General features: G+C 33.5%; 2 protein-coding genes across 2 annotated transcripts; both read left to right on the forward strand.

The window, feature by feature from the left end:
* Positions 1-465: 465 nt before the first annotated feature.
* LOC142976282 (circadian clock-controlled protein daywake-like) lies at positions 466-2,705 on the forward strand. The gene is made up of 4 exons (XM_076119571.1): positions 466-695; positions 1,101-1,231; positions 1,956-2,111; positions 2,551-2,705. Exons 1-4 carry the CDS (start codon positions 466-468, stop codon positions 2,703-2,705), a joined length of 672 nt encoding a protein of 223 aa, XP_075975686.1.
* A 1,842-nt stretch (positions 2,706-4,547) lies between these two features.
* On the forward strand, positions 4,548-8,847 carry LOC142976146 (circadian clock-controlled protein daywake-like). Its single transcript, XM_076119395.1, has 5 exons — positions 4,548-4,684; positions 6,237-6,456; positions 6,790-6,920; positions 7,928-8,083; positions 8,537-8,847. Exons 1-5 carry the CDS (start codon positions 4,627-4,629, stop codon positions 8,686-8,688), a joined length of 717 nt encoding a protein of 238 aa, XP_075975510.1. The 5' UTR covers positions 4,548-4,626; the 3' UTR covers positions 8,689-8,847.
* The last annotated feature ends 6,848 nt before the right edge of the window (positions 8,848-15,695 follow it).

Genomic DNA, 15,695 nt, shown 5'->3' on the forward strand with positions numbered 1-15,695 from the left:
TGATGATAACAGAAAATGGGCTATGAAAACCGACACTGCTGATGTGCAAAAAATACATTAAAAAGCCAAGAAAAAAATAACATTAAAAAGACTGCCTAGCTACTTACAAAATAACTGAAACCCCAACAAAAACATATCATGTAAAATGTTGTCAAGGCAAAACATACACGGGAGCATGTAACGATTGTCCAGTGAAAAAGATTTCAGATTTCATGTAGAGATAGATCTTCTGAATTTACACGGCCTAACTCTACAGCCCCATACTTCACAAATTCTACATATCAGTAAAAATGTTTCGTTACTTTCTTCAAAAACTAAATATTTGCCTCATGTCCACGACGGTGCCGAAACGGTGACGCCATACATTTTAACTGGTACATGTAATTTCTGAACTGAATTAACACATAAAATACGTTTTATCTCGGGGAATCGGGGGTAAAATAAATTTATTAAATAATGAAAACTATGATTGCAGCAACATTCGTCACCAAATGCAAATCAACTGACGCAGAGTGTATAAAAGCAAATACCGCTGTTGGAATACCAATATTTGCGGCAGGTATACCAGAACTTGGCGTAGAAAGATTGGATCCAGCCTGGTTTGATTTTGTGGATTCCAGCAAACTAAATTTGAATTTTATTTTGACAAACGTCACAGTGATGGGATTGAAGAAATGTAGACCTCTCGACGCCCAGTGAGTATAACTTATTTGAATAATAATGCTACGAGTTTATAACGGTATTTAAGATACGGTAAGCGGTCATATAAGTAGAGAAAGACCAAAAAAGAGACGGATGGACTGTGAGAAAGATGATTTGAAAGGGGTGAAGACAAAGTGGACGGCTGAAAGGGATGAGTGGAAGAGGAAAACATGTTGATAATATGCGTGAAACAAACAAATTAGGATTTGATTTGTGAGATTTCTGGAATTTTTGATACGATTATACAAAAATAGCTACCATATTTTGTGAACCGTTATAAAATAAAATCTTGGTCAAACGCCTTACCTTATTTCTGGAAAATAACTTGCAGCAAAAATTTACCTCAGTACATCATTTACGGGATCAGTTTTCAATATCTTTAAATTTAACTTTTTCAGTCGTGAGCCATCGAAGTCAAAATTGTACGTAAAACTTACGTGTTCCACGTTTTGTACTGGACGCTATGAGTTGACTGGAAGAGTCTTAGCACTTGATGTGGAAGGTCGTGGAGCTATAACCGTCCGCCTAAGTAAGTTTATAAATTTTTTATGTAGTTTTTGCCTTACTTGTCGTACATATAAATCCCTACAAGCCTTTTTTTAAGACGATTTCCTCCTGCTATCGCCAAGTGACTAGCTATCTAGCAAAAAATTATGAAGAACTGTAGCGCAATTCTCTATATTCGTTACTGTCGAGTATTGAGATTTTGACATTCAAAATTTCTGCCGAAATAGTCCTACAGAGCCCGCTACAGGCAAAATTTCTCGACAGGCAGCCGCTCTAGAAGGAACCGTTTTGCAGTCCATTAAAAATATAAAATTCTCGATACTTAGCAGTACCGACAGCAGAAAATCGCACTATTTTACAGTGGTCTTTATGTTGTTGCCTCCTTCAAGCTTCCATCCTATTTATTATGTGTCCTGATTTTTATTTATAAAACGTTATTGCTATAAATTATCCATATTCTGCTAAATCATAATTTCCGGAGAGTTTACCATTTTTATCAACTGCACGTTTGGCGCAGTGGTTAAAGCGGCCTCGCCGCAACTACTGTAGTGCCGAGTGTGGTGGGTTAGAATCCCACCCGGGACATATTTTTGTGTGATGAGCACGAGTATAAATATGTTCTGAGCCTGGTTGTTAATTTATCTGTATAAGTGTGTATTTAGAAGTATCTATCGCTGTGCTTAGGTCATTAGGAATCAAATGACCGTATGTGAGTTGTCCCACGATATTAAATTATTTATTTTTAGGACGAGTTGAAATTTTTGCTGACATGGACCTAAAGGAAGTTTACGGTGCTGACGGCAAAAAACATTTGAACATCACGAATTTCAAATACACGTTTGAACTTATTGAAAAGTCTGATGTAATATTCGAGAACCTGTTCCAGGGTAACAAGGCATTGAGTAAGTTTTCTTTTAAGTCGCCTAAAAAATCCTATTTACTAAATAAAAATATCTTGCTTACTGATGCTGCGTCACTATTAATTGAAAGCTGTTCTTATTACAGAAGGTGTATTGATATTTTGAACCATAGTGATGACGTCATTAACACTCAAATTTCTTGTTATTCTACAATCTTCAGCTTTAATAATATCCTTTACTATCATTCGAAAGTCGTACATGTCTCCAATAGGACTAATAAGATTTAGGACTTAAATAAAATCTTGGAGATTGATAATGAAATTGTCAAGTAATTTTAAAATAAAAAGCGACTTAGTATTTTATGTATCCCATAGTTTTTTACGAATGAGCTGCTGCGAGACTTTTTTTATAGCTTTCTCATTTGCATGTACAAAATCACGTTGTTCAAAATTCTGTAGTTACTTCTGATGTTTTGTTACAGGTCAAGCAGCTTCTGAAGTCGTCTTGAATAGTGGGAATGAAATAGTGAGAGAAATTGGTGACCCTATGTTTCATGCTTCTGTAACAAAAGTTATCAAAAATTTTAACATTTTCTTCAAAGCTGTACCTATTGAAGACCTTTCTCTTGATAATTAAGGGCTCTTAATAAATACATATTTGTCTACAAATATTATTGTACATATAAAAATATATAATGCCATCAAAAACATTCTGTAAAAACCTCAAGTCTCGCCGTAAAAAGTTGTGAGATCTATATAATACCAAGTCGATTAATCTATTTAGTCTCTACTTAAAGGACCTTCTGTCTTAAGTTATTACGTATGTTACGTATATTACGATGACCAAGTCGATCTATTTGTTTTAAAGGTATTTTTTTTTAATTGGCATGATAATAACATACGTAATAACTTAAGACAGAAGGTCCTTTAAGTAGAGACTAAATAGATTAATCGACTTGGTATTATATAGATCTCACAACTTTTTACGGCGAGACTTGAGGTTTTTACAGAATGTTTTTGATGGCATCTCACTTCTTTTTGTAGAGCGAACATAAGTCCAATTTGTATGGAAGGACGTTTTTTTTTCATAATTCAACATATTTTCCTATGGGAATGTTGTTCAGTTTCATGGGCTAAACACCCTTACCCACCCTATACCCCCTCCCGTTATGCTTCATATAGTAGGTACCTATTTACACCTATTTATTTTATTTTCTACAGTAATAATAATTCATTAACTGCAAATGTAACCTTGTAATCTTATACATTTATATGGGATTACAAAGTTATTGTTGCAGTTGGTGTATTTAGAAAACTGGACCGAAATTAGAAAATATTAAATGTTTCCCATGATAAAAACACTAAACCCTATATGTATTCTAAATTTTAAGCTTCTAAGTCTGCTAGAAGTACCTTAGACTTTTGATGATCGGTGAGTCAGTGAGTCAGTGAATCAGTGAATCAGTGAATCAGTGAGTAACAAAATTCAAAATTTTAACAAGTTGTCATTCTTAAACTACTGGTTCAAATTGAAATTTTAAATAAACCGTGTTTATACAATGACTGATTAGTTGCGGAAAATCCAGGCTTCTTGTTTTATCCACAACGAAATTATAGGGGTGTCAAAAATAGCCCGAATTGCTTCGAGAAAAGGATGTTACGGCCGTGCCGCTTTTTTTTGCTCGACTTGCGGGGGCACTTCCGTGCCCCCAGATTTTTGATTTTTGTTTATATACAAGACAAAACCATAAGAGAGCAAAATTTTGTAACTTCTCTTATAATTCATCGTTGCACCATTTAAAAACAAATGTTAGACCCTAGGAAGCTAACCCTATTTCCCGTTACTTCGAATATCAAATTCTGGACTGCGATATATGGTTTGGAGGACCAACATTACTAACTCATACTATTGAAATGTAAAAAGCCTTTCATTTAAAATACATACCGTTATCTAAAAAATCTGTTTTTTTGCAGAGTAATTATCAACACATTTTCTATAATATTTTCCCTAGCAACAACAAAACTTCAACACAATTCAAAAATAATTTGTAAATAGTTTCTTCTGTATTTCTAAGTGATTCTTATTTATTTACAGCTTATTTAGTAAGTAGTAAAGCAATCTTAATTTAGAATTAAAATATAAGATGACATAATTTCTAGCCAATTTTACTTTTTCAATGCTACACAAGGCCCTTGTTATTAGAACATTCCACTGTGTAGATAGTAAGTAAGATCAAATGTAGCAATGCGTGAACTCAACTTCGGTACTTGGCTGCGAGTCCAGATTGTTCCATTCAAACCACTTAGGACTTCCACCCCGCCCGCACTTTTACACAGAAAAAAGCGAAGACCATGTCAATGTACTATTAAGATAGTCTAAAAAATGTATATAATAAAAGCCTGATCATAAAAAAACTTGTTTGTCTACACGCTTACGTATAGGTAGATATGTTTAATTATCCTATATATAAAAGTGGATCTTTGGTTGTCCTTATAAGCGCGGAATAACTCGAAACCAAACAGTTGTGCTCTAGTGAGAAAATATTAAAATTGGAAATATGTTGTCGAGATTTTTATTTTTAGTGTTCTTTGTTTATTCGGCCAGCGGTGGGGCGGGTGTGTATTAATTTATTCGTTTTTTATTTCTTCACTTTATTTTCTTTTCATATCATGTACATAGTAAACCATCAAAATAAAGAAATAAAGATATGTCTAAAATAATAATTAAATATTTTATATATCTTTACTTCGCCATTTTCCCCAAATAGTGTTTATTTTTAAAAATAATGATTTTTATAGCAGAAATGGAATATGAGATATTTTGTGAAACTATTATTTGGTACAAAAATATTTGATGTCATTGATCCTAACTTAAAACCAAACATATATGACATGGCGCGTAGATAGAATTAACATAAATAAATAAAGCATGAATGATTTTAACACTCAGTCAAGTTAGAAAAATATCTCGAATAATAAAATTATTTCTTAAATCTTTTTTATCTATTTAAAGTAGACAAGCACTAAGATTACTCTTGTGTAGGACTTTTACAACATAAAATCAACGGACATAAAGTTCAACCAGACCCAAAACAACTATTAGTTGATGGCACAAATATTGTTCCGTGTGGGAGTCGAACCCAAGACCTCTCGACGCACTGGTAGCGGCGTGGCGACCATCTCAACCACTGCGATACGGAGGCATAGCTACGTCCGTGGTACAATGTTTAAAGTGATCACACCGTCGCGACCCCCGTGATCAAAGTTGGTGGGTTCGGTTCCCGCGTTCTCTTGACACAAGACTATTAAGGAATAAATATATGTGTGATACATAAATATTTATTACAAGCTTGGACTTGCTTTGTGTCTATTATTTAAGGAAAAGATTAAATCCAATTGTTTTATTGCATTTAACAAAATGATCGATTAAAAATTAAAATCAAACAATTCCTTTAAAAGATCAAATTTTCGTAGATTTTATCGCATGCAAGATTGAAGGTCTAAGATGAGGCCTTTGACCGCATTTGCCCTACAAAAGTGACAACAGTAGAGTATTCTCGTAAACTAAAAATACTTAATAAAATGACATTGCACTCATTACCTCTCCTCACTTCCTGTAATACTGACATTTGCTATATTTACATTTTCGTTTTTTACTTCCTTACTATTTTAAATTAATTTTGAATGTTATCAAAATTTAATCAGTGTTTGTTTGAAATTATGAGATTGATTAACTTAAATACAACATTTAAAGCTTTGGTGACGTGGTATATGTCATAGAGACAATTATTTATTTGGTAATTGAGGTGTATAGGGCTAGTGCTCTCTACCATAATTTATGTGCAACATTATTATATTTATGACTGCATCAATGTTACTGGCTGGTGACCAGGCTTTTGGTCATGGATTATCAAAGAATAGGTAGTAATTGTAAATTTTATTTTTTATATAGCTTCAGCAAATAGGCATCTTGTTGAAGTAAACCACCTTATTACATTCTTTTAAAAAAAGTTTAAGTAATTACTGTAGAACTAAAAAATATGTATTTTTAAAATTCTTATGGGTTATAGTTTCTTAGAGACCATCATAAATTGCTAAAAATAATTACGATGGAGGACCATAAATCATAATAGTAACACAAAAATACATGATTATCTTGTTTCCACAGCACCTTTCATCACGAAATGCAAATCAGATGACACGAAATGTATGAAAGTGTCAGCACAGAACGCGATCCCCGTCGTAGCGGCAGGAATCCCAGAACTTGGAGTGAAACAATTAGATCCTCTACGTATCAAATATTTGGACGCCAGTTCAAAAGGACTAAAATTAGTACTGAATGATGTAGTTGGCACCGGACTGAAGGGTTGTGTCGTAAAGAAAATACAGTAAGTATTTTATTTTGATCTTATTGTATGACCAATTAGGTTTTGGTATTGGCTATATGACATACATACATGGACTTATTTGTAAATACACAAAAGTGGATGTATTTAAGCTCTACGCTATAACAAGCACGATGTTTGACAGGTTTAACCGCTGACTTCACTCAGAATACGTTTAAAAATTAAATACCTATTTGCCGCAATTTTCCATTATATAAATAGCAAGCTATGAACCTAGCAACGCTATTAGATTTTAATGATTTGTTAAATTCAAAGCGCATTTAGTGTAAATGTAAATCATTTTGCGAAATATTACAATGTTTATTTCTTTTTCAGGCGTGATGTAGAAAAATCAAAGCTGTTTGTGAAACTGCAGTGCACAGTTGACTTTGTTGCCGATTACGAAATGACTGGACAGCTGCTCATTTTGCCCATCGAAGGCAAAGGAAAGGCTCATGTTGTACTGAGTAAGTAAATACCAACTCAAAAAAAATAATAATTAAACGGACTATAATAATACTGCCTCTAATAGTACAAAAGTAAGTCGCGACAAAGACTGTAAATCAAAGAAGCGATCGAGAGAACTAGTTCTCGAGCACCTTCTAACAATGCATAAACAAAAGATTGATATTGTGGCAAGCTCCACCTGCGCCGATGTCATTTCCCTCCCTATGTTGTAACAATTCAAACATCAATTAATTAAAAGAGATATACAAAACATATGAGCCTTTTTTGGATAAGTAAGGTTTCATCAGTATGAAAGTGTTATTCCCACATTGGGTTTTTGAAATTGAACTCGAGTTACCATTATTAGTTTCTGTGTCAATTTGCTTTTGTTTTTACCTTTTGCAACATCACTGGTCTGAACTAAAAATACAACAAGCGGAATAGCTTGTATTTTCATACAAACCGGTTCATTCTTATGAATATTAATTTTTTTTAAACTGATTATTGGATCAGGAAGGAATTACGATGTAAATATTGCTAAACACGGTCGACAACAAAAGTAGCGATACGAATTCGAATTTTCAGAAACAACGTTTTAATAAAAGCTATGATTTGCTATTACAAATTCGTATTATAAATCAGTTGCAAACCGTACTTCTGAGATACCAGAAATAAAATAAGCTTGAATTAGTAAAACATATTAATTAAAAACAATCGAAAACTATATAGAAGGAAGTAATTAGTGACGTTAATGTGACGTCAATGTTATTATTTTGATCAAAGATTTCTTAATCGTAAATAAATACACCATTTCCGATATTTCAGTATCTTTATGAATCCGACCTCCTTTATGACTAATTCACGAAACAAAACTTTACAAACAAAGGCCTCCTTCCTAATCGCGGAAGGGGTCAAGACTTGAGTCCACCACGCTAGCTAAACGCTGGCAAGTTGGAGACTCTGCAAGGCTTCAATAAATGCGGTAAACATTTTTTGGACATAAAAATTAAAATAAATTTATTTGCAGGAAAGATCACAATCGCAGCTGAAGTAGACATGGCCGATTCTATCGGCAAAGACGGAGAAAAGCACTGGAACATCAAGAGCTGGACGCACTCCTATGACGTTAAGGAGAAATCTACCATTGAACTAGAAAACCTTTTCAATGGCAACGAACTTTTAGGTACATACGTATACAAAAACATATCAACCTTTACTTATGAATATAAGGATTTGATTACGGAAAATATCTGAAAGTCTCGCAATAAACAGGATAGATTCGAATAGATTGATCAAAGTTATGAACTGAAGATATTAAGTTGAGCAATTTATTCAGGGTCAATTTTGGTAAAAATATTCTTTTACAAAAATATCTTATTAAAATTTTAAAGTTACTTGTTGCGATCCATCTTCGCTTCTAGCTTGAATAGCAGGTTCTGGTGCTACTATAGCTAGAAACGTTCGACTTTCAGAACAGATGGATTTTTAATATAGGGAAAGGGTTTTTTTTACCAAGACTAGGAATTAAAACTTGTATTAAAATTATACAATACAAGCTGAATAATAAGGAAAAGGAGCGTTGGGAATGCAGTATAGACTAATTCTGCATATAATAAACAAAATTCTTATTCTACAGGTCGTGCTGCCCGTGAACTGATCGCTACGAGTAGCAACGAAATTGTACGCGAAGTCGGACCACCAATAGTGAAGGCTGTCGTTGCAGAAATTATTGAAAATGTCAAGAATTTGTTCCATAATGTCCCGGCTGATGAACTGGCCCAAGATTAATGTTCCTATACCAATATTTAACATATTTAAGTTGTTATAAATAATGAATGTTGGAGGCGGTAACTTATTCAAGTTGTTGCTGACCGTAAAGCTGGTAAAACAATAATTTTCCTGGCTGAATCTTCGACACATTGTCTTAAAATAAATAAGTTTAATTTACATCTTTGGTTTTATTTGCTTTTCTTGATCACCTACAGTATTTGCAGTTTTATTTAAATTCAAATAATCTTGGGAAATAAGTATCTTTTTTATCTTGCAATCAATAGCAATCAGTAGTTGCTTTATTCGAAAGCCGTACGTCAAAATTACATTACCACTTTTAAAATGCTTTTTTTAGCCTTCGTCACTTTATTTAGATGCCATCATATCTTCTTCTTCGTCGTAAATCTTAAATATCTAAAGAAAAGACACATATTTTTACTTTAATGATTTATTTACGGTAATTAGTAATCTCAATCCATAATAAACAAATTAAAATATTCCAAGTTAAATAAATATTATTAACTCGTCATGAAGCTGTCATCAACACTAAACACTGCGTTGGTAATGCAATAAAACATAAAGTCCCAATTATTTTGGTTCTTCACACGGTGCGTAAGAGTATAAAAACGTCAACACACCGTGAATGCAAGAAACACATGGTGGCTATGAATGTCATCGGTTTATTTACAGACAAAGTGATTGCCGCCGTTAAATCTGTTAATTCATATGAAACAATAAGAAAATGTTGAAGCTTCACATCCTCACTTAAAACGGACAATTTTATTATTTAGCATTTTGTCGTATCAGACAGATAAATAGGGAATAATCTTTGAAAAATGCCAAGATAATTCCTGAAAAAGATAGCAAGGTTTTAAAGGTATTTAACCATCCAGTACCTTAATTTTTACCACTCTCGTGTACCGACAACCAGCTAGCTATCGAAAACATTTGTTAAACAATCGGGTCAGCACCTGTAGCGGGCGTCGTAGAAACTATTTGGCAGTACATTATGTCAATTTCTCGATACTCGTTACAATTGTTGAAAATTGTGCTATAGAAACTGTCAAATATCACGTTAAGGTTGTACAAAAAGAGTTCTTCCCTTCAAAAGCTTCGTTCTCTCGACACGTTGTTTTTGTCTGCCTGATGTATTTATGAGACAAACAATATTATAAAATAACAAGCACTACGACGGCTACGATATTTATTATATTACGATACAGCATAAAAAACAATTTTAAAAACATAGGAACTGTCTAGACGATGCATTTAAAATATATTAAAACCAGATTTAAATTAATTGATAACGCTAGAAAAACTTATTCTCAAACTAAATTGATGTTAAAATATATATTTTAAAAGAGGATTGACCTTAAAAAAACTCTTCCTTTAGACTCGTCGTGCTTTTAAATTCTTCCTGAATTTCAATGAACTTGGTATTATTTGCCAAAGAATGAGTCTGGCAAATAATACACGATTTAAAGTAACAATCGAGGGAGCAGTATCCATTTTATAAATTTAATTATGAAAATAACCTGACTGAGCCTGCAGACTCGCGAGGCATTATCTAGGTCTCTTTTCTTTCAGGTCGAAAAGAGCGGGACCGAGATATTGCCTCGCGAGGCTGCTCGCTCAGTCAGGACCCGGTTAATGGAGAATTTGAATACTCACACTACAGTGAATCGCTGACTATCTACGATTTTGAGGCAAAACAAATATTCTAGTGGTCACAACGACAACATAAATAAAGAGTTCCGAAGCTGGATTACCTTTTTGGTTGTTGTCGGAATTCCTTTCCTATAATACTCAAAATTACGTATGCGATTTTAAGGGTTTCATATAAACAAGTACCTATTAGCGATATTCCAAATAAAGCGATAACATTCACGCCATCACAAACTACAAATCTCATAAAACAGGCAATAGTTACATAGAGAGCAACATACATATATCTCCGGTACATTTATCTTCCCTCGGTGCGAGATTTAACTACGGGAAAAGGTACAAGTTATGAGGGTCAACTAAGGGAATTTCTTTGGTGTTCGGAAGAGATTTGTGTTGGGTTTGTAGGTCAGCCTGACAGCTGCTTACACCGTTACCAAGGGACTGTAACGTTGTACAAATAATGAAATTTGTTGGAAAGTTTTGCATGAAAGGAGGTAAAGGGTTGGAAGTAAATTTGACAGAATGATGTCGTAACTGAATGTGTTGAAAGAAATGCAAAATTGAAGATTCAGTTCTTGTCTATATTGTCCAATCCGAATGTTTGGATGTTTGTATGCTTGATTGGATGCTTGCTCAAAGTACACAATAACACAATCATGCCCAAAGTACTGAATAGAATTTTTACTTACTTAATAAATAATAGGTATAATATAGTTTATAGCCTATACTTTTTGACTACCTCAGTGGTAGTCAAAAAGTGTACTAGCGACTACGTGGTACTACGGTAGCGTATCCGACTGCTGATCATGAGGTTCGATTCCCGGGTCCAGCAAAGCTTTTTAAAATACATTGTTAATCTCTGTTAATGTGTTGCGGTTACACAGTACTATATCATGTAATGTAATCTTTATCTGTTCGATAATCACAAAAATCAACTTTCCGAGTGCGTCACATAGATCACAATCATCTCAATTATTCGTTTTATATAAGAGTAGTCAATAATTATTTCAATAAACATAAGCGAAAAAAACTTACAATCAAGATTTTATATCGATAAATTCTTTCTGATAATTATTATGAAGCAAACACTAGAACAGCCGTAGTTGATTTATTTATTTATTTTATTTATTGTATGGTTAGTGGTCAAGGTTGTTTAAACCACCCGAAGGCCATCATGGCTTAACGACTTATCTGAATTGACAACAACCTGGACCGACTGTTACGAGCACTCTCACTTTGCGTATCCTTCTATGCAAAGTCCGTGCTAACGTTGCTTAACCCAATGATCGTTTGCCCACCGGAGGGCACGACCGGGTGGCCGCAACTTATTCCCTTTTGATATTAAAACTTCACAAGGGCGATAATAGATATATCTGACTCAGCAAGTAGAGCCCTAACGATGCGATCGTAAAGACTTTATGAGTAATAACAAACATCTTTTAGCAGATGGTTTCATACAAATGTGGTAAAAACTAACTATATTTAAAGAACTAAACTACTTTGTATGGTTTTTGTTCAATACTTTTGTTATAACTAATTATATTTGAAAACAGTCTAGAAAACTTTTGTTCAAAGCGATCAATGCTTATTATTACGTAAGTGTCGTCTGTATTGTTAATGGGATGTTGATTTATTTATATTTTTTGTACGTCTGGTAGTTTAAAGTGCGTATTTTTCAATTTAATTATCTTAAAATTTTGTCTGCTGCCTGACTCATTTCGTTTAAATTCATGAATCCTATAAGAAACCGATCTCACTTAATTGAGTAACATTTTTGTAATGGTTTCTAAAGTGAGAGAGCCTGGAGAACTGTAACAGAGGGATTCATGGAGCTCATGCTCCGAATCACTCAGTTTTTTATTTTAAAAATTCATTGTCATAGTGAAACCCCATTATTTTGAACAAGATTCTACTGTAGAGACTCACTTCACTATTTGCGTCAGTTTAATGATTATAGGTGTTCGTCGAAATTTCTCGAGCGATCTTTTAATATCTATAATAACTATTTACAATCATCTTTCTTAGAGCTTAACGCACCGCCATTATTATTAATAGAGTTCAAAAAAAGAAGTTGTCTAATAAACGTTTAGCCGAAACAAGTTGGGGCACCTTTTTCTGTCATCACCAATTTCGCTGATATTAATCAAACTTCGGCTCTCATACAACCGGGAAGCTGTATAACAGACTATTTGCTACCGAAACTAATCAAGCCGTCAGCAACACAGTAGTATTTTATAACATATCGGAAACGAAGCAGATGTTATGAATTTAATAATCAAAAGATTATCCCAAACTGGTGTAACCTGTAGCGAACCTGTTAGTAGTTATCCGACGGCTATATAGCAAACAACTCAGTCTGTGCGTCATTATCGATGTATCATGATAATGATTTATATAATACAGGTTAAAAGATTAATGCGTGTAATTTATTTATGGTTTCCGATGAATTTCAAGTGAGCTAATAATATACTAGGAATGGAATAAACACAAATTATAGTCTATGTTAATGCTGATTGTCTCAAAAGTTAAAATTATGCTCATAATCGATTTTCTGGTACCTTGTATAGTATTCGATTGGACGACCTTTTCTCACACTCCATATTATTGCAGCAGCTATTATCTAAAAAGTTTTATCCGGGGACCGAAATTACAAATAAATACATAATGTAAATGAAAATACATATATATTGTGTAAAAAAAAATAGAGACACGAGTAGCAAATAAAATAGTGTAAATAAATATGTATTATGTAATATAGTGTATCTAAAATTTACTGGAAGTCTATTGAAATCTGGGGGCACGGAAGTGCCCCCGCAAGTCGAGCAAAAAAAAAGCGGCACGGCCGTAACAACCTTTTCTCGAAGCAATTCGGGCTATTTTCGACACCCCTATAATTTCGTTGTGGATAAAACAAGAAGCCTGGATTTTCAGCAACCAATTAGTCATTGTATAAACACGGTATATTTAAAATTTCAGCCAATTTGAACCAGTAGTTTAAGAATGACAACTTGTTAAAATTTTGAATTTTGTCACTCACTGATTCACTGACTCACTGACTCACTGACTCACCGATCATCAAAAGTCTAAGGTACTTCTAGCAGACTTAGAAGCTTAAAATTTAGAATACAAATAGAGTTTAGTGTCTTAATCATGGGAAAAATTTAATATTTTCTAATTTCGGTCCAGTTTTCTAAATACACCAACTGCAACAATAACTTTGTAATCCCATATAAATGTATAAGATTACAAGGTTACATTTGCAGTTAATAAATTATTATTACTGTAGAAAATGAAATAAATAGGTACCTACTATATGAGGCATAACGGGAGGGGTTATAGGGTGGGTAAGGGTGTTTAGCCCATGAAACTGAACAACATTCCCATAGGAAAATATGTTGAATTATGAAAAAAAACGTCTTTCCATACAAATCGGACTTATGTTCGCTCTACAAAAAGAAGTGAGATGCCATCAAAAACATTCTGTAAAAACCTCAAGTCTCGCCGTAAAAAGTGGTGAGATCTATATAATACCAAGTCGATTAATCTATTTAGTCTCTACTTAAAGGACCTTCTGTCTTAAGTTATTACGTATGTTATTATCATGCCAATTAAAAAAAAATACCTTTAAAACAAATAGATCGACTTGGTCATCGCAAGAAAACACAAATTCGCCATTAACATTTCAGGAGCATTAACTTCTCGTCGTGCTGTGTAGTGTGATATATAGTAATAATTAAATCATGCGATGGCCAGGTCGGTCTATTTGTTCTAAAGGTATTTCTTTTTAATTGGCATGATAATAACATACGTAATAACTTAAGACAGAAGGTCCTTTAAGTAGAGACTAAATAGATTAATCGACTTGGTATTATATAGATCTCACCACTTTTTACGGCGAGACTTGAGGTTTTTACAGAATGTTTTTGATGGCATTATTTTATCTATGTATAAACTACTGAACCAAATACCATACATTTTATAAACATAATTAATTGCTAAGAGATCACCAGCAAATCCTTAGTCAAAAATAAAAATGCCAAAAGCTAGAACTCTCAAAATGCTATGCGAATGATATTATTCTGTAATATTTAAGCCTTTAAATCGCGATACAGGTATTGTATTGTATAATATTTTAATCCCAGGTCATCGTGTTTTCCGAATAAAGTGGATTTAGAGTCGTTTAATTCTCATTCGTACTAAACGATTCTGTTTGGAACATACCAGGGCAATTGTTGCATAATCCTCAATAGTATTAACTGTAAAAACGTTTGCATGAAACGTTTTGTAAATAATTTAAATTTAATTTTGATTTAGGTACATCACGTCTTTTTTTCTTTAAAAAGACAACTCTCGCATTAAGAAATGCTCTTGTGTTTCGGAGACTTTTACAAACATACTAACAACGTAAACAAAGTAGAACTAAAACCTAAACAACCAGACAAAAAAAAAACAAACGAGATTTTGCAAAATTTAAGTTCCTTAACCTTGCTGGGATAATATAAAGGACTAGCTGACCCGCGCAACTTCGCTTGCGTCCAATAAGAGTAAATGGGTGATTTTTTTCCCCGTTTTTGTAACATTAATTACTGGTACTCTGCTCCTTTTGGTCGTAGCGTTAGATATATAGCCTATGTCCTTTCTTGGGTATCAAAATATCTCCTTACCAAATTTCATGCAATTTGGTTCAGTAGTTTAGGCGTGATTGAGTAGCAGACAGACAGACAGACAGAGTTACTTTCGCATTTATAATATTAGTATGGATTTCAGTTTTTTAGGTATTGATTTCTGTTAAGTAATCACGTGCATAGGCACATGGTTGCTATGGGCGTTATATAAGAAAAACATCCGTCTTGTCAGCCGTCACTTAGAAGAAAACCTAATCCTGTTTGCCTGTAAGCGTGAGATGGTCTAGTAATTACTAAAGTTGACCTCAAGGCATTGTCTCATCACAATTTAATGATCCGAGTAATGACATTTTAAACAAATTAGTCACATTTGCTACTTGTATTTTCTAGCGTTTTTCGCTATGCATTACTGATAACGAGTGAAAAAATAGTCTAGAAGACTTTGCTAGTAATTTTTAGTGTTATATTTGGTTTGTGACAACATTTTGGGTTTCTCTAACAAACATTTTTTTATCAAATATTTAGCAATTCTTTGAAACACTACGATCTCTGCCGTATCACGCTCTTAAAGATACCAGCTGTTTAAAGTGGCTTTGACGTAAATCTTATGCCATCAAAAACATTCTGTAAAAACCTCAAGTCTCGCCGTAAAAAGTTGTGAGATCTATATAATACCAAGTCGATTAATCTATTTAGTCTCTACTTAAAGGACCTTCTGCCTTAAGTTATTACGTA

This window comes from Anticarsia gemmatalis, chromosome 10 (genome assembly GCF_050436995.1).
Source record: "Anticarsia gemmatalis isolate Benzon Research Colony breed Stoneville strain chromosome 10, ilAntGemm2 primary, whole genome shotgun sequence".
In the NCBI taxonomy this organism is placed as follows: domain Eukaryota; kingdom Metazoa; phylum Arthropoda; class Insecta; order Lepidoptera; family Erebidae; genus Anticarsia; species Anticarsia gemmatalis.

What these genes read in the sequence shown, in the direction of transcription:
- LOC142976282 (XM_076119571.1), top strand. Translation starts at nt 466, where the DNA reads ATGATTGCAGCAACATTCGTCACCAAATGCAAATCAACTGACGCAGAG. An exon ending in TGTAGACCTCTCGACGCCCA is followed by an intron (nt 696 to 1,100) that starts GTGAGTATAACT and finishes TAACTTTTTCAG; the next exon opens with TCGTGAGCCATCGAAGTCAA. An exon ending in AGCTATAACCGTCCGCCTAA is followed by an intron (nt 1,232 to 1,955) that starts GTAAGTTTATAA and finishes ATTTATTTTTAG; the next exon opens with GACGAGTTGAAATTTTTGCT.
- LOC142976146 (XM_076119395.1), top strand. Translation starts at nt 4,627, where the DNA reads ATGTTGTCGAGATTTTTATTTTTAGTGTTCTTTGTTTATTCGGCCAGC. An exon ending in TGTGTCGTAAAGAAAATACA is followed by an intron (nt 6,457 to 6,789) that starts GTAAGTATTTTA and finishes TTTCTTTTTCAG; the next exon opens with GCGTGATGTAGAAAAATCAA. An exon ending in AAAGGCTCATGTTGTACTGA is followed by an intron (nt 6,921 to 7,927) that starts GTAAGTAAATAC and finishes ATTTATTTGCAG; the next exon opens with GAAAGATCACAATCGCAGCT.